At 49.6% G+C, this 20,310-nt stretch overlaps 1 protein-coding gene across 1 annotated transcript in view; it reads left to right on the top strand.

Annotated features, from left to right (window-relative positions):
* Positions 1 to 20,310, top strand: part of DPYSL5 (dihydropyrimidinase like 5) — a 53,663-nt gene that overhangs the window by 17,996 nt on the left and 15,357 nt on the right. The window contains exons 2-7 of the mRNA XM_047069540.1: positions 9,893 to 10,051; positions 12,659 to 12,838; positions 13,688 to 13,756; positions 16,001 to 16,045; positions 17,849 to 17,924; positions 18,871 to 19,027. Of these exons, the coding sequence (XP_046925496.1) occupies positions 9,893 to 10,051; positions 12,659 to 12,838; positions 13,688 to 13,756; positions 16,001 to 16,045; positions 17,849 to 17,924; positions 18,871 to 19,027 (686 nt within the window). The remainder of the gene's footprint in view (positions 1 to 9,892; positions 10,052 to 12,658; positions 12,839 to 13,687; positions 13,757 to 16,000; positions 16,046 to 17,848; positions 17,925 to 18,870; positions 19,028 to 20,310) is intronic.

Raw genomic sequence — 20,310 nt, 5'->3', positions numbered from 1 at the left:
AATTAACACAGTTCGTTCCATGGTTTAAAGGAAATGTCTTAACCATGAAAACGGGCATCGTCTCATGCATGCTTTTACATTCTCCCACCAGTTGGTATGCATGTATCCCTGCTTCCAGAAACGACAAGATGTTAGGGCTGATGTATATACTTCCTTATCGGTTGTCTATTTTAAGTCTTCCCTCTGGGAGACCCTGATGCAGGGGTGAGATCACCCCAGGCTGTGAGATTCTGTGCTTCGTAACTGTTTCACAGGCGTCAGATCTGCTCTGAGCATTACTGAAGAGTATGGGATTTGGAGGGAAGACACCTAGACCCCAGTTCTGGCCCACCTCTCAAACACTGAGGTGAGGAAAACGTCTGTCGCCCGTGGTGGTTGTGAAGATTAGATGAGGGAAGTACTTTGCTGTGTGACCCGCTCCTGGAGCAGCCCGTGCCCTGGGGGAGAAAGGGACCAGGTCCTTGGGCTGGGGGGGGGGGGCAGCTGTCCAGGAGATCCTCCCTGGGTCAAGTTTCATCCAAAGTCCCTATAGTAGGGGTGACTCTCCACTGCCTTGGGCGCCTCCAGGGGTGGGAATCCCAGAGCTCAGGAACTGTCTTTCCTGCGGGGTAGCCCTTCCAGGCCACCGGGCGGCTGCAGCCCCCAAGAGAGTCAGCGCCCCTTTGTACTCAGGAATTTGAGACAGAAGGGGAGGAGGAGGAGGGCTCTTGCCAGCCTCCTGACCTGCGTGCGACCCAGTTGCTCCCTGCAGCAGGCTGTCAGGCCTGTTCTTTATTGCTGAGGCTGGCGGGAGGAGGGGAGATGGGGCTCTCACACCGCATCCCAGACCCTTCGCTCACTCCTCAGCAGTGCTGCTCGTGGTGGTAGCGTGTGCGTCCCGAGTCTACCTGTTGAGATCCTGCCTCCACGCACTGCTAACGAACGCAAAAATGCAAATGCCACTCTAAGCCCCAACCAAACTCTGGGCCAGCCCTGAGATGCCTCCCTCCTGATGCTGCGCTGGACCTCTGCCTCGAGCCAGCCCTGTTCCCTGGACTCCCCGCTCCCTCCGTTCTCCCAGGCTGCTTCCCCTGCACCCGCTGCCGGCCTCACCGGTCCCTCAGAGCAGCATGTTGGTTCCAGCCCTCCCTAGTTGATTCTGCGTGTGACTCCCATAGGAGCATTGGCTCAGTGCCACACTCCTAATTTTCCCACCCCTTGCCTCCGGGAATTTGATTCCACTTCCCGTTTTGCTAAGGGGTCTGGGACCCCTTCTGATCATCTCCTCCTTTCTCTGTTACCCGCCCCTCTTGAATGGATGGAAAGAGGGGCGCCTCCCAGCCTAATAGATATGAAGATCAGCCCTCAGGTTTCCTCATCGGAGTAATGGGCACAATAACGCACCTCTTTCGCAGGGTCGTTGTGAGAATTCACGGGGCACAGAGCACACGCTCAGGGGGCGTCGGTTACCGTTAGCGACGTTCGCCTCCACCGGGTTGACAGTCAGCTCTATCTTAAGGCAAACGAAAACTCCCTTTCTTCTTCTTTGTCTTCTGAGAAACAGCTTCCACCTGTCTCTTCCGTCCCCACCCCCAAATTCAGGGCCATGACAATGCAGCCGGCACCCCACAGCCAGAGTCATGTTCCGAAGCCATACGTCATGTTCTTCCCCTGCCCAGAAGCCTGCTGTGACCACAGACGCGTCCAGGGCTGGGGGTGTAGCCAGCGTCCTGTCTGTAAATGTGCTCCTAACCGCCCCCTCCCAAGCTCCCTCAGGACCCCCAGCGGCACAGCACACGAGCTGCTGAACTTTGCTGACCGGACAGAATCCAGGTTCGGCAAGGTCCTCACATGTTTGGTCCTAATCAGACCTGCCTTGGCCCAAACCAGACAGGTGTGCTGTCTATCCTCCATCACGCCCGCCTTCCGGCTCTCGGCCCGCCTATTTGCACTTGATGGTGTCATCAGGAGGAATGCTATCTTTGCCCTGTACTCTTACAGTACTTTGCAGTCGTTTCTATTACAAATGAAGCTTTTTCTTGTCCTATTTGCCAGCCACACTCTAAGTGCCTCAGGTGCTTACATTTCTCGCCTTTCTGGACCATCTGATACACGTGATAGAGGGCACACGGTGTGCACATTAGTGCTACCTACAAGTTATGCTTACTGGTGATAATCGCTACCATATATTGGGCTCCGACTATGTGTAGGCACTGCACTAGGTACTTTACATGCATTATCTCATTTAACTATTGTGACCCCATGGGTATATATTATTATCCTCATTTTATAAATAAGGAAATGGAGGGGCACCGGGGTGGCTCGGTCGGTTAAGCATCCAACTTCGGCTCAGGTCATGATCTTATGGTTGGTGGGTTTGAGCCCCGCATCAGGCTGTGTGCTGACAGCCTGGAGCCTGAAGCCTGCTTCTGATTCTCTGTCTCTCTGTCTCTCTCTCTGCCCCTCCCCCACTCATGCTCTTGTCTTTTTCTCTCCCTCTGTCTCTCTCAAATATAAATAAACATTTAAAAAATGAGGAAATGGAGCTCAGAGATTAAACAGCTTGTCCGAGGTCTTACAACTAAGTGTAAGTGTCTTACAACTAGGATTTAAACCTGGATCTGCCTGCCTTAAAGGCTGATTCTTGTCACTATACTGTTTTGCCTCTAAATATGACATTAATATGCCTTTACGTGACAGGCGGATTAAATGTGGGGAAATGTCCTTTTCTCGAAATGCGTTGTGAACTGAAGGTTGCCTGTTTTCTCTGCAGAAGAACCAAAGAATGAAGTGCGAGTTTTAGATACGGTAATGTTTAGGGTAAGAGCGTTGCAAAATCAGAGGTGGGACCAGGCCCCGGATGGTGTGGGAGAGGCCATGGACCCAGAAGGTAGGCGTGGAAAGTAAAAGGAAGTCTGGGAGTGCGATTAATTGCGAACGCACAGTTTGGAGAAAACCAGTCAGCTGCAGGCTGCTCAACAGGCTGGAAATCATGGGTGGAGAAAAGACGAGAGCTGTACGTAGCGGGAGGGACAGAAAGGGTAGCCCCAGGGAACTGATCACACATCAAATGGATGCTCTGCAGAAAAGCTAGGGTTGATTTTGTTTTTGTTTTGTTTTGTTTTGTTTTGTTTTCTCACAGAAAAGAGGCATTTGATAGAAAGAGGTTGGGGTGACTCCGAAGGAGAATGGATGGGGCAGTGGTCAGAGCAGAGGTCAGCACTCAAGCGGCCTGGAAGGGAATTGTCAGAGAGCCGGCTTGAGTTGGCAGTAAAGCTAAGTGTAAGCCTGTTAAGAGTCTCATCACCCTACATCAGGCAAGTGTCATGAATAAAGAGGTGGGATTCCTTCTTAAAAGATTATTAAGAAACTTAAGATGACGACAGCAAAGCATTAAACAATCCAGGCACAGAGCCCTTCTAAATGCAGGGCACTGTGGGCTGCACAGCCCACAAAGCTGGCCCTGCCTGGTGGGCTTGTGTTTCAGGATGAGAAAGATATTTACTGAGTGCCAGGCATGGTTCTAAGTACCATAGATGTATCATCTCACTTGATGAAGTGCTCAGGTCCTCCTTTTGGAAAGCTTCTCAAGTTCCAGGACTTGAGTGGTATTTAAGAACTGGCTTTCCAGGGGCGCCTAGGTGGCTCAGTCGGTTGGTTGGGTGTCTGACTTCGGCTCAGGTCATGATCTCACGGTTCGTGAGTTCGAGCCCCGCATTGAGCTCTGTGCTGACAGCTTGGAGCCTGGAGCCTGCTTCAGATTCTGTGTCTCCCTCTCTCTCTGCCCCTCCCCTGCTCATGCTCTGTCTCTGTCTCTCTCTCTGTCTCTCTCAGAGGTAAATATTAGGGGGGGTGGAGGGGAAGGCTTTCCAAAGGGCCAGTAAGCAACCAACAGATCCCTGATGGTGCAGGAAGTTACTCCGAGCAAGAGAGGAACCACCGAGCTGGTGATTTTATTTCTCTTGTACTTTGGGAGATTGTGAATAAAAGAAGAGAATTTTCATGTGCAAAGAAAAAGAACTGGTTCGGTGATTCCAAGAGAAGCAGATCTAGCTGAACCGACGATGGCTTTCCCAGCTGCATTAGGAAATGTAGAAATGTTTGCTTGACGCTCATTAGCCTACAAAACACATCCAAATACTTGTTATTTGGTTCTCAGTGCTGTAGCGTCCCCCCTTTAAAGATTAAGTTGCCCCTGATCGATAGGTCTAGGTAGCGGCAGATCCTGCTTTTCCGATTCCAATCACCTCCCCCCCAAACACACCCCTTTTCTATGTGCTATATGAAAATACACTCCAGGAAGCCTCTCCCTCTTCCCCAGTGAAAAACCCCACGAATTATCTCTGGCTCAAGTGCCTTCTCAACAGCGGAGCACAAAGTTTGTGCCTTGACTTGCTGGGTCAGCCTTGGAACAAGCTGCTTCTTTGACGGAAGGGTTGCAGGGCAGGGGCAGGAGGGTGAAATTGGAAGATTAAAAAAAACCATTGCTACTGGGAAACCAGCAAAACGTGATTCGAGCTGCAGAATCTGCAATGCAGAAGATGACAAGTGAGTGATTCTCCAGAGAGCTCTGTCCTGACAAAGGCAAGGAGGGCCAGTACACTCTTCTCTCCAATACTGTGACGGCAGCAACTAAGTCCTATTTTTCTGAAGTTTCTTTCCAACTTGCTGAGCATGGCCCTGGTCAATACAGAGACCCTGCGTGCCCCACAGGGGTCCGTCCGATGACTTCCGAAGCATAAAGATGACATTTATATCCGGTTTGGGTTTAGTTTCAGTACAAGTTCTTGCCAAGTGTATGCCTGGAAAGTCAGTCAGAAAATGGATCCCCATTAAGCATGTTGGGTTTTATTAGGAAACAAATGGAGGGGACATTACTGGGCATCAGACAAATCCAGACTTATCCAGCAGAATATCAAATATGTCAGAGACAAATCATGGTAACCCTTTGGAACACTAAAATTATGTTTCATCTCTGCCAAATGTGCATCATGATGCTGTGTCTGTGGTTAAATAAATAGTCCCAGTGTCCGTGTTAACTTAATAGTGAGAGATGTGTAGTCCCACATTCACGATTAAAACAAATGCCACATTCTCAATGGGGATGCTTGGCTGGGCAGCAGTGTATGTAAAAAATTAAGGGCTTGCGTTGGTAAATGGGCAGACTTCGTCAGCCACCAGGCTCCAGGAGGCCCTGGTGAGTTAGCCCGTCCGTGGTCCGGCGTGGTATAATTGGGGGTGCGCATGTGCACGAAGCTACAGCTCCACTTCTGGGCGACGTATACCCTGAAAATGGGGACCGTTCATGTGTGTGCAAGAATCCTCAAGCGCCATGTGTAGTGGCAAATACCCATGAATTAGAACTGAATATGTACATGGAGGAGTATTCATACAATTAATTAATTAGAATGGAAGAAACAAATCTTAAAGATGTTGAATTTTTATTTTATTTTTTTTTTTTCAACGTTTATTTATTTTTGGGACAGAGAGAGACAGAGCATGAACGGGGGAGGGGCAGAGAGAGAGGGAGACACAGAATCGGAAACAGGCTCCAGGCTCTGAGCCATCAGCACAGAGCCCGACGCGGGGCTCGAACTCCCGGACCGCGAGATCGTGACCTGGCTGAAGTCGGACGCTTAACCGACTGCGCCACCCAGGCGCCCCAAGATGTTGAATTTTTAAAAAGCAAGTTGCAGGGAACAGGATGGAGGGTTTTGGTTGTATTGGTTTTATTTTTTTTTTTTTCATTTTTTTTAACATTTATTCATTAAAAAAATTTTTTTAACATTTATTTATTTTTGAGAGACAGAGAGACAGAGCATGAACAGGGGAGGAGCAGAGAGAGAGGGAGACACAGAATCCAAAGCAGGCTCCAGGCTCTGAGGTGTCAGCACCGAGCCTGACGCGGGGCTCGAACTCACGGACCGCGAGATCCTGACCTGAGCCGAAGTCGGTTGCTTAACCAACTGAGCCACCCAGGCGCCCCTGTATTTCATTTTTTTTAAATGTGTTTTAAACAACAGCAAAATGTTAACATCTGTTATGTTTGACTAGTGGGTTCATGCCTGTGTGTTATTTTCTATACTTTTACCGTATGGTTGAAATGTTACATAACTTTAAAAGAAAATATTTTAAACACACAAGCGTGGTTAACTAAACTTTAAGTAATTTTTAGCTTCTTCCAAATTTATGTTTAAAATAGATATTATAAATAAAGTAATTGATTCTATTAAGTAAATTTCAGAAAACTAGAAAAAAATAACTCAGACTCTCATCACTGAAAACAGTCCTTGTTAATGTTTTGGTATATTTCCTTCCATGTTTTTCCTTGTGTGGGTGCCTGTGTGTTTAAACATCCTTCTAAGCATCTTGGGTACACATATTGAATTCTGTCTTTTTCGCTCATTACAGTATCACCCTTTTTCCATGTTATGACTTAGCCTCCATGAACATCATTTCTATTGACTTCCATTAAACATTGTCCACAGCTTGCTTAACCCACACCATTTTTTGCAGAAAAACAGGAACATTCAGTAGTCACACGGTCACATATTCATAAACATAATCCTTTTGAAATCCTCGGGAACAGGATTGGGTCATGCTCCCTGTTGATTTCTACAAGGATGTTTTATGTGGGATGACAGTAAAAAGGTCTGTCACATCTGTGATATCACATTCCCAGGAAGACAGAGCTTGTCGGCATTCGTCCCGTGGGTTGGAACTGTACATATTTTAAAAGCCAGCTCTGTGTGTCTCTTGCCTGAGAGGAAACAAGTGCTCATACACCCTTGTACATTCAGCATCTGGTCTGGGCTCCTGAACCCGCAGCTGGGGGAGTATTTGCTGATCCTGTTAAACTCTTGTTTTGAGGCCTGAGGTTAATAGTAGAAATAATTATTGCAGATATTTATGTGCTCCTTCGAGCTTATAAAGGCTCTCACATCCATGGCCACCTGATCTCCTCTGGGAGGGGAGGTCCGAGTGGGTATACAGCTGGCGCTGGATTACAGCCAGAAAGTGGGAAAGTCAGGACCACTGCCCAGTGACACCTACCTGAACTCTTCAGTGACTGTCCTTAGACTCAGGCAAGAGGAGCCATGTCTGCCCAGAGCCCCCTGTCCTCTTCCAGACCACACTCTGGGTCCCTGGGATCCCCTAACAGATGACCCTGAGCACTTCTAGGACCTATGTATGCTTGAATCTGCCCTCCTTGGGAGCCAGACCACCAGTGCCTGTTCGCCTAGGTCCACGGGCAGCATTTTGCAGGGAGTGAGCAGATGAGAGGCCTGCGGGCTGCAGGATGAACCCAAAGCAGGGGTGTGGGCTGGGGGCGGTGCAAAGGCTGAAGGCCAATATCCCCTATGGTGTAGCTCAGAGCTGCAAGGACCCCAAGAACTCCAAATTCAGGCCTGGTCTTCTTGGTCAAGTATTTGTCAGAGTAGGAGGATAGGAGGTGTTCTGTGTAACAGTTAGCTTGATCTGTAACTTTTAACTATTTAGAGATTCAGCACATGGGCCTCCTTTTCTACTCTCGCTCTGGGACCCACAGATCTTAAGAAGTCTTGCTTCTCTTATCATCCTATACCGTGCTGTTTCCAGGTCTCCTTTTTTCTACCCAAGGCTACAGACATACTGAGGGGAGTGCAGAAGAAAGCCATCGAGGGGCACCTGCGTGGCTCAGTCGGTTAAGCATCCAACTTCCGCTGAGATCATGATCTCACGGTTCCTGAGTTCCAGCCCAGCGTAGGGCTCTGTGCTGGGTTCTGTGCTGGGCTCTGTGCTGGCAGCTCAGAGCCCGGAGCCTGCTTCGGATTCTGTGGCTCCCTCGCTCTCTGCCCCTCTCCCACTCATGCTCTGTCTCTCAAAAAAAAAAAAAAGTGAATAAACGTTAAAAAAAAAAAAAAAGAATCTAGAACCACAGAAAAATAAAACAATTTAGTGTATAAAATCCCGATAGATAACCCCACCCCCACCCCCATCTCTGCATATAAAGGCAAAAAATGCATTTCGGGGCAGAATAGAGTACAACCACCTGCTATGAGGATGAATCAGCCTGACACGATCGGGATCACAAATAGAAGCCAGCTAGTAAAGCTACAATCAGCGGCTCTTCCCCTTCTCTCATTCCCCCCCCCCCCCCCCCCCCCCCCCGCCATTCTGGTTACCCATCTCTGCCCACAGAACTACCGCCCTCTGTTGGTTGCTTTAAGCCATGCAAGAAGTTGGACCTCTGAACTCACGGCAACAGGGGAAGTGGTCTCCCAGCCAGGGACAACAAGGAGAATCTGTGTTGCGAGAGTTTTAATTGTTTGGCCGCTGAACTTTTTTTTTTTTTTTCAGTTCCCCATTCCCCAGCAATATTTCTGATCTGATTTGTGATCAAGGATTTGACTGACTAGAGAAGCAGGAATCATTAAGACAATTTCATTGTCAGAGATAAACAGTCCAAATCTGGGTGATTAAACACACACATTAGGACAGACTTCACTCAGTCCATTTTATTAGAGAACGGTTCAGGTGACTTTCCCAACGATCCAGGAAGGAAGCTAATTTAGGTAAAGCTTAGAGAGGTTAAGTAGCTATTATAGTAGCTATTATAGGTAAAGCATCTCAGAGAGGTTAAGTAATGTGGCTGAAGTTATCCAGCTGGGAGGTGGCGAGCGGGGACTCAAGCTTGGGCTCATCTAAATTATTGCCAGGACCCAAAAAGAAAGACAGGTTTTGTCCAGACTTACTCATTGGAAAAAGAGAGTCACCTTCTATCGGATCACTCCGAGTAGTGGAGCTCTCTCTTAATTATTCTATTTTGATGAAGGTTTGTTGGGGAACAACACATTAACGTGGAACAACCTTTGGTCAGTGCTAGTTCTGGAGGCTTGTGCAGGTCACCTGACAAAATTGGCTTAAAAAAAAGTGTATGTGTGGGTGGGGGAGGTGGAGCTTTAATACAGATTTAGCCATTATTCCTGGAATTACAAGAGAGGCTTTTTAAAGATTTCTTGTTAAGTGATGTCATGTGGAGATTGTGAATAGGATAATTTTTCATTGATAAATCATACAGGGACCTAAAAACTGCTCCATCTCAAACAAGATATATGGAAATGAACTTAACGTGCTTGGAGAAACTGAACACAAAGGCCTCGATGTTGAAAATGCATATGAAAACTTTGAATAAAATTGTTTCATGGAATATGAGAGAATAAAACAAAACAATGTATCCAAACTAACATTTTATTCATTAGGATTTAAATATGTATGTGTAATAGGGCGCCTAGGTGGCTCAGTCGGCTACGCATCCAACTTCGGCTCAGGTCACGATCTCACAGCTCGTGAGTTCGAGCCCCGCGTCGGGCTCTGTGCTGACAGCTCAGAGCCTGGAGCCTGCTTCGGATTCTGTGTCTCCCTCTCTCTCTGCCCCTCCCCTGCTCGTGCTGTCTCTCCCTCTCTCTCAAAAAAAAATTTAGAAATTTAAAAAATCTGTGTGTATCACTAAACATTATAAATAGACGTATTATATTGCACTAAACATTTGGTTATGTCATGTATATATTCAAGTTGGTCAAAATTGTTGGGGGTGGAGGGACTCTTCTTTTTGGGAAATAGAGGCTGGCTTTGAGGCTCCAGTGACACACTAAGTGGTTTTTCCAAAGCACTGAGCCACAACCCAAGATGAGGAAGAGGCAGGTGTGTGTACTGGATCCAATGGGGTGATGAAGGTTGACACATGACCTCCAGTGTGTGTCTAGCTCCTCAAAATTTCCCAAGCGTGGCTGCACTGGGGCCTCACAGCCTCTCGCTTAATAGGGTCCGTGGTTGTCCTGAATGTCCACCCAAGGACCTCAGGTGTCTCCCTGCGTCAGTGACTCGGATGTGGGAAGGGATGTGACGAGACTGCTTTTCCCGTCCCCCACAGGCGGCACTAGTCGGAGGCACCACCATGGTCATTGGCCACGTCCTGCCTGACAAGGAGACCTCCCTCGTGGAAGCCTACGAGAAGTGTCGGGGTCTGGCCGACCCCAAGGTCTGCTGTGACTACGCCCTGCATGTGGGGATCACCTGGTGGGCACCCAAGGTAACAGTGCTGGGTAGAATCCTGAAAGAATAAGTGCTTTTTTTAGGGAGAGGGGCCATTTGGGTGGAGTCAGCTGGGGTGGGGTGCCCTCCCACAGGTAGGGGACGCCCCCCACCATCCTAACTCCCCAGATGCCAAAAGAAAAGAACACATGATTCCACAAGGGGGTGACGAGGCTTGTTCTGCTTAATTTCAAGAGCCAGTGTCCCAGCAGACCCAGAGGCCTGGGGAACGCCGGCTGACTCCTTGCTCAGACCACAAAGCTCTCAACGTGTCTTGATACTCTTCATCGGGTGCCACTTCTGCTGAGTAGCGGGCTTGGCAAGAGTCAGGCTCCAGGGGACGTATTGTTTTCATGCCGGAAGTGACGGCATGGACCTGAGGTCTCCGAACAGAACAAGAGAGTCCTGTCCTGGCTCCGTGCCTCCTGGATAAATGGAACTGGGCCACTTTTTTCCTCCTGGGGCCCAGCTCCTGCTCTGAGAGCCCCAAGGCTGCTTCTGGCCTGTGGCTGAGGCTGGCTCCCACTGAGCCCTTTCTCACTTCAGCCCCTGTGCCCCTTGCTTCTGGCTTTCCCGTCCCCCCGCTGCCCCAGGCCCCAGGGGCAGAGTCCAGTCCCCTCCACCCAGATTCCCACTTCCTAAAAACAGACATTTAGATTTTGCTTCATTTCTGGAGTTTTACCACTTATTACCCCAGAGAAGCAGCCTGGATGCCCGTTCTGCCACCAATTCTGTACTGGTACAGGTGCCAGGACCTGCGTGGGCATCCTAAGCAAGCACTGGGGCGCCTGGCTGGCTCAGTCAGTCGAGTATGCGGCTCTTAATCTCAGGGTGGTGAGTTCCAGCCCCACATTGGGCATGGAGTTTACTTCAAACAAACAAAAAACAAACAAACAAACAAACAACAACAACAAAACAAGCATTGATGTTTTACAAAGTTCTTCAGCTAGGGAGCCTGGTCTAAAGGGCCTGCGTCCCTTCTGAGATGGTAATTAAAAGCCTTGTGTCCTTCTGCCCTTGGGTTTTAGCTTTGAGCGTGGGGCTCCCCCACTCTCCCCTGTTATGTCAGACATGGTCCTTATGAAAGGCCTTGGAGCCCTCCAACCTTCACACCATGAAGACCTCCCTGCTGGCATTGGGTAAAAGTGCAGACCCACCCTGAATGGCAGCCGGCCCTTATCGGAGGAGGGGGTTTTGTTTATTCTCGACACCCTCCTGGGGGGACGACCTTACCCCGAGCCTCTGTATTCCCTCCCCCCGGAGCTGGCCTGGAATAGAGCATCCATTCAGATTCTCAGCAACACTGAGGCCAGGCCAGCCCTCCCTAAGTCCCCAGAGGTTGTGGAGACTTCCATGCATCTAGAATTTTAAATTCTGTTTTGTTATTATCAAATAATTCTTTTCCTAACTATCGATTTTAAAAAGAGAAAAGAAGCCCATCATTCTGGTTATCCCAACACAACCACTCTTGTTACCTTGGCTTATTTCCCTCCAATCTTTTTTTTTTCCCATGTGTGCTTTTTACATAGTAACTCCTTCACTTAAGTGTGAGCATTTTCTGTGTGGCGCATGGTCTTCATGACCATCGGTGCGGTGGCCGCTTCATGTCCTATCAAGGAGATAAAACTCAATTTGTTTTCCTGCTGTCAGACCAACGTTGCTTCCATTTTTCCCCAATGTAAACAACGTTAGGATGAATCTCCATATTCATATAGCCAGGCGGGCCAGCCAGGCGCCCTGGGTCTTAGGAGTTTCAGCATTATTGTGCCTTCTTTGAAAATTTTTTTTTAATGTTTATTTATTTTTGAGACAGGGAGAGACAGAGCATGAACAGGGGAGGGTCAGAGAGACAGGGAGACACAGAATCCGAAACAGGCTCCAGGCTCTGAGCTGTCAGCACAGAGCCCGACGCGGGGCTCGAACTCACGGACCGTGAGATCATGACCTGAGCCGAAGTCAGACGCTCAACCGACTGAGCCACCCAGGCGCCCCTATTGTGCCTTCTTTGTAACACCACTTCCATTATGGGAGTGGGGAGCACAGGCCTTGGGGATAAACGCTGTTAATGCATTCACTGATAAGGCTGACTTGGAGTTAGAAACACAAGACAAGCCTATACGACAGCAGAAACATGCCTAGATGGTCACAATATGGTTCCTACGTTTGTGTCATGCTTGACAATTTTTTTTTTAATAAAAATGTTTGTTTATTTTTGAGAGAGAGAAAGACAGAGAATGAGCAGGGAAGGGGCAGAGAGGGAGACACAGAATCCGAAGCAGGTGCCAGGCTCTGAGATGTCAGCACAGAGCCCGACGCGGGGCCCGAACTCACAAACCGCGAGATCATGCCCCGAGCCGAAGTCGGACTCTTAACCGACTGAGCCACCCAGGAGCCCCATGCTTGGCAATTTTCAAAGTCCTTCTGCATCCATTTGCTCACCTGACCTCACAGAGGCCCGGGGGGTGGGAAGAAAATGAGATACTGCAAGGTTGCAGGTGGCCGTATGGTCATTCCTCCCACTGGCCCCCATCTCCTCCATCCTGGGCCCGTCAGCCTCTTGAACATCTGTACTCACGTGGCATTGCCTTTGCATTTTGCTCTCCAGGTGAAAGCAGAAATGGAGACACTGGTAAGGGAGAAGGGTGTCAACTCCTTCCAGATGTTCATGACCTACAAAGACTTGTATATGCTTCGGGACAGTGAGCTCTATCAAGTGTTGCACGCTTGCAAGGACATTGGAGCGATCCCCCGAGTCCATGCTGAGAATGGGGAGCTCGTGGCTGAGGCAAGGCCGTAGAGAATATTGGGGAAGGGGGGGCTGGGGCACCAATAGAGACAGTTCTCAGGGGGATTCCTGACCACCCATCGCCCATCCCACAATTTCGTCCAGACAAAATGAGTTATAAAAGGCAGTGTGAGATGTTAACACCCCAGATGACAAATCTTTGTCAGAAAATCCACTTGTCTACTGTCTGTCTGTAAAAAAAAAAAAAAAAATCTCTTCATAGTCCAAAAGGGTTTCTAAGTCTTAGATGATAATGTCTTAGTTCTGGTGATATGGTATTTAAATTCCATGATAGCAAAAGAACTTGGAGCACCTCTAAGAAATATTTTTAATGAGATTTGACATCAGAATAAGTGACAGTCAGCTCTCCTCTTTCCTCCGCTTTCCTATCACCTCTCCCCCACCACCCCCGAGGAACTGAGATATTATAGCAATCTGCTCACTGGTAGACGAATCCCTTTGTACCTCCTGGATCTTAACTAGGATGCTTGGTAAGGGTTATTCTAGGTGTTGCTGGAAACTAGAGATTTGACTAGATTTCCGGTGGGGAAATTCTGATTTTTCAGACCGGTGGTCTTTGATGTCCCAAGCCTATTGGCTAGTTACAGAACTGGAATTTTAAGAGGAAGAAATACGTTCAGTCCTTAGGAAGTGAGGTGCAGGAGAGCCTGGCTGCCAGGGAACCCCATACTTACTCTGCCCTCTTTGGAAGGCGGATACTGCAGAAGTGAGCAAAGCGGCAGGCCTATTGGAATGCACGGTGTCCGGCATGGTTTCGTGTCCCTGGGGTTCGTTATTTTCTCGTATCTGTATGGTTCTCTCAATTTTCTTTCTTTTGCCGTCATTCAGGGTGCTAAGGAGGCGCTAGATTTGGGAATCACGGGCCCAGAAGGAATCGAGATCAGCCGCCCAGAGGAGGTGAGGAAAACTGACTATGCCTCTTCTCAGCTTCTTTCCTGTGGATTCACAGAACCTTTAGGACAGAAGAGACATCAGTAAATATAAGTTGCATATTATCGCTTTCTCCATGGGTGAAATTCGCATCTGGAAGCTTTTCAGGGAACAGCCATCGCCCTGCGGAGGCTGACTTGGCCTTCAGCTTCCTTGGGAAAGACTGTTTGGAGGAAACCAGACCCACCTAATTTGATTCTGATTTCAGGGATCTGAGGGAGACCATGTGAGCACATCGGGGGCTGTGTTCCCCAAAAATTGAATGGGGAAAGAAAAGACAGAGTGAAAGCGCTTTCGGGTGTAAGAAGAAATTCCAGGTTATAAGCCAGTGATTTAGTGTTGTAGGAATGAGAGCATCCGAGGAAAACTTTGGACCCTTCCCACCAGAAACCAGAAGCACATACGTGTCTATACTCTTGCCCCCTTGTTACCTACCATATTAACCACTGCGGTGATCATGAAAAGCCCTGCTCTCCTCTGCCCTCTGGTTTAATCCTGGCACAGTTTGGCAAGGTGCCCACACAAATCCCCAGCAGTCCCCCCGCTAAAGCTGTCTGTTCTGGAGGGGACCTCACTGGACAAATCGTGCCTTCTCGTCCTGCGACCCCATTCCGACACCTGCCGTTTGTGAAGAGAAAGCTATTTCCCATTTCTTCAAAGCATTCAATGCAGAGTGGTGGCTGGATGTCCATGAGGGATCGATGGGAGGCCCTGAGGGACGAGGAGCCAGAGACCAGATGTCATGGCACTGCCATCAGACATGCAAGGCCCTGCGCGGACCTGTAAGGACAGGAGTGGGGGGGTTGGGAACAGGACTGGGCTTTGTTCAGTTGTATGAGGGAAAAAGCCAAGCTCTGACTGTAGGGTATTAATAGCGAGAGTCACCACTGTTACCATCTACTGGTTAAAGGCTCTACGCCAGGAGAGATTTTGCCCTCCAGCAGACATCTGACAATGTCCAGAGGTATTTTTGGTTGTCCCACCGGGGGGGGGGGGGGGCAGGGGGAGGGTGTGGTACTGCTGGCATCCAGTGGAGAGAGGTTAGGGATGCTGCTTGACGATCGATCCTACAGTGCCCAGATAGCCCCCCGCCACAAGGAGTTACCCGACTCAAAATATCCATGGTGCCGAAGTTCAGAAACTCGGATCTAGGTTAATTTCCAGCTTGATATTAGTGAGTATCATTCCTTGCTACTGCACTGAGGTGGCTGTGGAAAGAATACCCCAGAAAACACGGAGGGGTTTCTAGGTTTCTGTTTCCTTTTGTTTTGTTGCCTTTTTCTTTTTTTGAGAGAGAGAGAGAGAGAGAGAGAGAGAGAGCATGAGCTAAGGAGAGGCGGAGAGAGAGGGAGGGAGAGGATCTCAAGCAGGCTGCACACTGCCAGCGCAGAGGCTGGTGCAGGGCTAGAACTCATGAACCACGAGATCATGACCTGAGCTGAAATCAAGAGTCAGACACCTAACCGACTGAGCCACCCAGGTGCCCCAGATAGGGAAGAATTTTTAAAAATTTGTTTTAATGTTTCGGTTTGACAGAGAGAGTGTGTGTGTGTGTCAGAGCGCCTGTGAGTGGGGGAGGGGCAGAAAGAAGAAGGGCGGGGGGCGGGGCGTGGGGCGGGGGGAGCGGCAGAGGATCCAAAGCAGGATCCAAAGCGGGCTCCGGGCTGATAGCAGAGAGCCTGAGGTGGGGCTCAAACTCGAGAACCGTGAGATCGTGACCTCAGCCAGAGTCATATGCTTAACTGATTGAGTCACCTAGGCGCCCCCCCAAATTTTTTAAAGTTTATTTATTTTTAAGAGAGAGAGAGGGGGGCAGAGAATCCCAAGCAGACAGCACAGAGCCCCATGCAGGGCTCAATCCCACGAACCATGAGATCATGACCTAAGCTGAAGCCAGGGGTTAGATGCTTTAACTGACTGAGCCACCCAGGTGCCCCTCGTTGCCTGTTATTTAAGGCCTGAGTGGCATCCATCGAGGGTATGCCTGGTGTAGTAAATCCTCAGATCCTCTCAGGGTGAGAAGAGGTGGTTGGAGCTTGGTGCCCCTGCCCAGGGCTTACCCCCCGAGCCAGCCCCTATGGGTGCATTTGGCCCCTCCAGCCCAATGTTGGATATTCCAGCACTTTCTACAAAGTGGGCTCTTGAGCAGAGGTGGGCTTGCTTGGGAGAGAGGCTGAAGCTTGTTTTCTTCCTGTCCTTTGTTTCTTACAGCTGGAGGCTGAAGCCACTCACCGAGTTATCACCATTGCAAACAGGGTAAGTAGACCCCGGCTCGCCCTAAACCCATTCTTGACTCTGGGATCAGAAACCAGCATCTTCAGTCTACACAGTGGAGTCCCATTCTGCCCTGGGTGCCACCACCATGCCTGGCTCACAGGACCCCAAAACCGTTTCCTGGGTGTTGTTATTCCCACAGACCTGGCAGAAGTCCTCCTAGCTGCCAGCTGTCTGTCCTCCCCCCCCACCGCCGTGAGCTTGCTGAGTCTGGCTTCATTGCTCAAGTGGAAATGGCTCCCATGGGAGGCAGGGTGAGTTGGGTGTCCACAGAGCCTCACTGCAAATGAACTCTGTTTCCTGTAGAGGAATTCGGTAGATGGCTTGCTTAGAGAACCGTGATCGAACCCTCTGCCTCTAGACCACTTAGAAGTTTTCCTTGGTATTGCTTAGGGCGAGGGGGTGCTGACACGGTGTGGGAAACGAACAAGACGTGAGACCTTTACCAAACACGAAGCTCTCAGCGTATGCGCATCGCTCAACCACTCTGACATACTATTTTGTTATCTAACATTGGAATGATAATATCACTTCTCACAGGAGGATTGTGAGGGTCAAAGGGGGGCAGAGAAAGAAAGGCACTTTATAAACAGTAGATATATACCAAGAAATATACCAAGGTTGTTTCTCCTAAACCGTCATTAAAGAGTTCGATTTGCTCAGATAATCTGTGCTGTCACCTCGAGAATACCAGTTTTCTAAAGTGTGGCGCCTGGACCAGCAGCACCCGTGTTTGTTAGAAATAGAAACTTAGAATTGCAGATTCTCAGGCCCATACCCATTGAATCAGGAACTGGGGACGATGCCCAGCAGTCTGTTTTAAGAAGCCCACCCATGGTTTTAGCGGGCACTAACGCTCGAGAATCTCTTCTCTGAAAAGACATGGGCGATCCCGAAGGATGTAAGTAAGCATGAGGGCGTGGTGTTAGGAATGCTGGGGACGAGGCAGAGGTTGGAGGTCCAGCGGATCTCAGAATTAGTAAAGTTGCACCAAGCACGTCAAATGTCAGGCCAGTTCCTAAGCTTTCTGTCCTCTCATTTTGATGAGCAGAGAAGGCATCAGAGTAACATTTGGGAAAAGTTTCCCATGAGCAGTTTACAAGTCTGGGTGCCGGTCGAGGACATTGATTTACTGGCACACCAGTGGTTATGATACCAATGATTTCCTGACGGAAACCGACCCCAGGAAAAGGAAAGATGTCAACAACAAAAAGCCAGCTTCCTGTTTTTTAGCTCAAACATATGCCCAGGCAGGTGAAGCCAGGGACCATTGTCGCACCACTCAGCAGAGGAAAAGCTCATCGATATTACAACCCAGGTGTCCATTTGTCCAGTCCTGCCTGACATAGACCCTGAACCCCAAACCTCTTACATTTTGTTTCTTCTCAGGGTACATTCTGTCTACTGGTAAGGCAGCCCTTGTTGTAATTTTAGATACGAAGTATGATCCACGACTGTCTCTAGGTCGTCACGTTCATGAGCAGGAAATTTAAAAAGTCCCTGGTGTTAAGTTATAAATCATCTTGACTCCGGCTGGTGGAATATTTGAGGCTCAGCCCTGACATTCCCCTTGGGCCCTGGTGCTTGCCTCCTCCGTGCTTCCCCTAGTCTGTGCTCTGGCCGCCAGCCTGCCTTCCCGGTAGAAGACCCTCTCTCCCTGCTAAGTGGGGCTAAGACGTGCAGAGGGAGGTACCGGGGCCCAGACTGGTTTGGCTGGGGCTGTGCTAGTGCTTGTTAGGTTCATGGGGCTGATGCGCTCTCCTTTCTGCCGGTTTCCTTGTTTAGACTCACTGTCCAATATACCTGGTCAACGTGTCCAGCATCTCGGCCGGTGACGTTATCGCAGCTGCTAAGATGCAAGGCGAGTCCTTGGGCTGGAGTGGACCGTGCGCACGTGTGGTGGGGTTGCAGCCCTGCGGGGTCCCCCGGAGTACTCCCTTTTCTCTCCCGCCGCCCGCAGAAGCACTGCGCTAGCCTGGGTTCGGTGCGCTAGAAGCAGTGTTTTCCTCTGTGCATTTGCATGCATAACAGCTCTGCAGAAGTGTCTGTCACCTCTCCCGGGTCTGGTAAAGTTTTCCACGTTTTCAGTCAGCTCCTTAATTGGTATCTTTTTGGCCTCTTGGGTTTTACTGGTCGTTGCCTTGGCAACTAACATAAAATCCTGGACCGGTTCCAGTGGACATTTCAAGGGGATGCCTGGGAAGTCCCCGAAGGAGTAACAGTGTATGGACCCAGCTTCCCTTCCAGCCACCCCACACCCTGTGTGCGAGCCCCGATACCTGTGTGTCAGCTGCTGCTGAGCACTGGGCGGCACCTGAAGGTTTTTATACTTGCTTATAGTCTTGGCCCGGCTCAGGGTGCCAGTGGGGTCCTGGAAACGGGAGAAACAAAGTCATGGTCACAGACCTGGGGAGATAAATCAGAGCAAGGGCTTTCAGCCTTCTGGTAGAACTGCCCGCGAGATCCTGCCTCCCGCCTCACCCCCAGTGGGAGCCCTTGGGTGTCTCACCCGCACCGCTGGCCCTCCTTCCTCCCATCAGTGCCCTGAAGCACCCGTAGTCCCCCCAAACGGCGGTGCTGCCCCTCTTCGGCACCCTTGCCCTTCTGTTCTCCTTGCCTGGAGCCAGCATGGCAATATGGAGCTCTCCGGCCTTGAACCCAGCTGTGCCCTCAAACCCCCGTGTAAGCTCGGGCAAGTCCCTTCCTCTCTCTGACTTCAGCTCCTCCGCCTATGAAATGAGAAGCTCAGACCAGTGATCTCTCAGGCCACTAGCTTCCTAGTCACGGTTTGACGTTTCTTCTTCTAGGGAAGGTTGTGCTGGCCGAGACCACCACCGCCCATGCCACTCTGACAGGCTTACACTACTACCACCAGGACTGGTCCCACGCGGCCGCCTACGTCACGGTGCCTCCGCTGAGACTGGACACGAACACCTCCACCTACCTCATGAGCCTGCTGGCCAAGTAAGGCATTTTGGCAGAACCTCTGTGGGCCCCGTAGCACATCCTTAACTCATAATATATGCCGTCCTGGGAACGTTCACGTCTTCGAGGTGATGTCGCAGAGGCCCCAAATCTGACCTAGGTCTGGTTCCATTGTGCCCGTAGGATGACTCTGCTTTTGTTACCTTCTCCAGAGCCCATCAGCTAATTGCCATCCCAATTATCTGTCGGCTTCTCCGACCACTTGATTTGGAGCGAGAGCTTCTGCAGTGTTAAGAGTCAAGAGCATATATGAAACGGTGAATGGTGGTTGTTCAGAATTTCCAAGGACATTGCTTTTACACTGAGGACCACTTCAGGGCTGTAGGATGTGGCTGCTGACTTATTCTAGAAGATATGTGGGCCTTTCTGTCTCTTTTTTCTTTACCTCCCCCTCCTCGTTGTTTCGCATGTGGTTTCCCCTTTCTCTCCCCTTTTTCCTTTCCTTCTGCCCTCTCTTCCTCTTTCCCCCTCATTCTTCCCCTCCAGATCTCCTTTTCTCCAGCTCCTCTTGTTCTAACACGATTTTTTCCCATATGATCCAAATCTAAAGGAAAAGTTTTAACGAATAGTCTGAATTCAGTGGGACACAAAGATGAAAAGATTTTGTTTTGTCCCAAACTGCTTGCAGCTTCTTTCTTTCCTTTAGTGACATTTTGCATAGAATCCATTGTTTTCTCTCCCTCTCGGTTATTAAAGTCTAGTTTATTTTTTTTTTCTTAAAATGTTTATTTATTTTTGAGAGAAAGAGAGAGCTGGGGAAGGGCAGATAGAGAGAGAGGGACAGAGGATCCAAGGCCAGCTCCACACTGACAGCAGAGAGCCCGATACGGGGCTGGAACTCACAAACCATAAGATCATGACCTGAGCTGAAGTCAGACACTTAACCGGCTAAGCCACCCAGGCGCCCCAAGTCTAGTCTAGTTTAAATGTCAGTCTCCTCCCTTCCCTGTGCCCAGTCCCTGAGTAGGGGGATTCTTCTCCATACCCAAGCACCAGTCTATACTCCTGCTTCTCAGACTCAACGTGACTGGCCTTTGGGGCCCTCCTTATGTAGGACACATGCCCTTGTGGGCTCTCTTGTGCAGCCCTCATACAATCCCCTGATATGGAAGATGGATTCCAGCCCAACCTCTTCCACCTACACCTTCCTTGCTTCTAGAACTAGTGGTGTCCCTGTGAACAAGGACCCTGGAAGGCAGCTCCAGCCTGACCACCTTCTACAGTGTCTGGGGCCCAGAGAAAGCTCACACAGCTTTGCCACT

The sequence above is a fragment of the Lynx rufus genome, unplaced genomic scaffold (assembly GCF_022079265.1).
Source record: "Lynx rufus isolate CCGP_SWC_20201006 ecotype Redwood Valley unplaced genomic scaffold, mLynRuf1.p SCAF_8, whole genome shotgun sequence".
NCBI lineage: Eukaryota > Metazoa > Chordata > Mammalia > Carnivora > Felidae > Lynx > Lynx rufus.
Note: the sequence above shows the minus strand (reverse complement) of the source record. Positions and strands in the feature narration are given on the sequence as shown.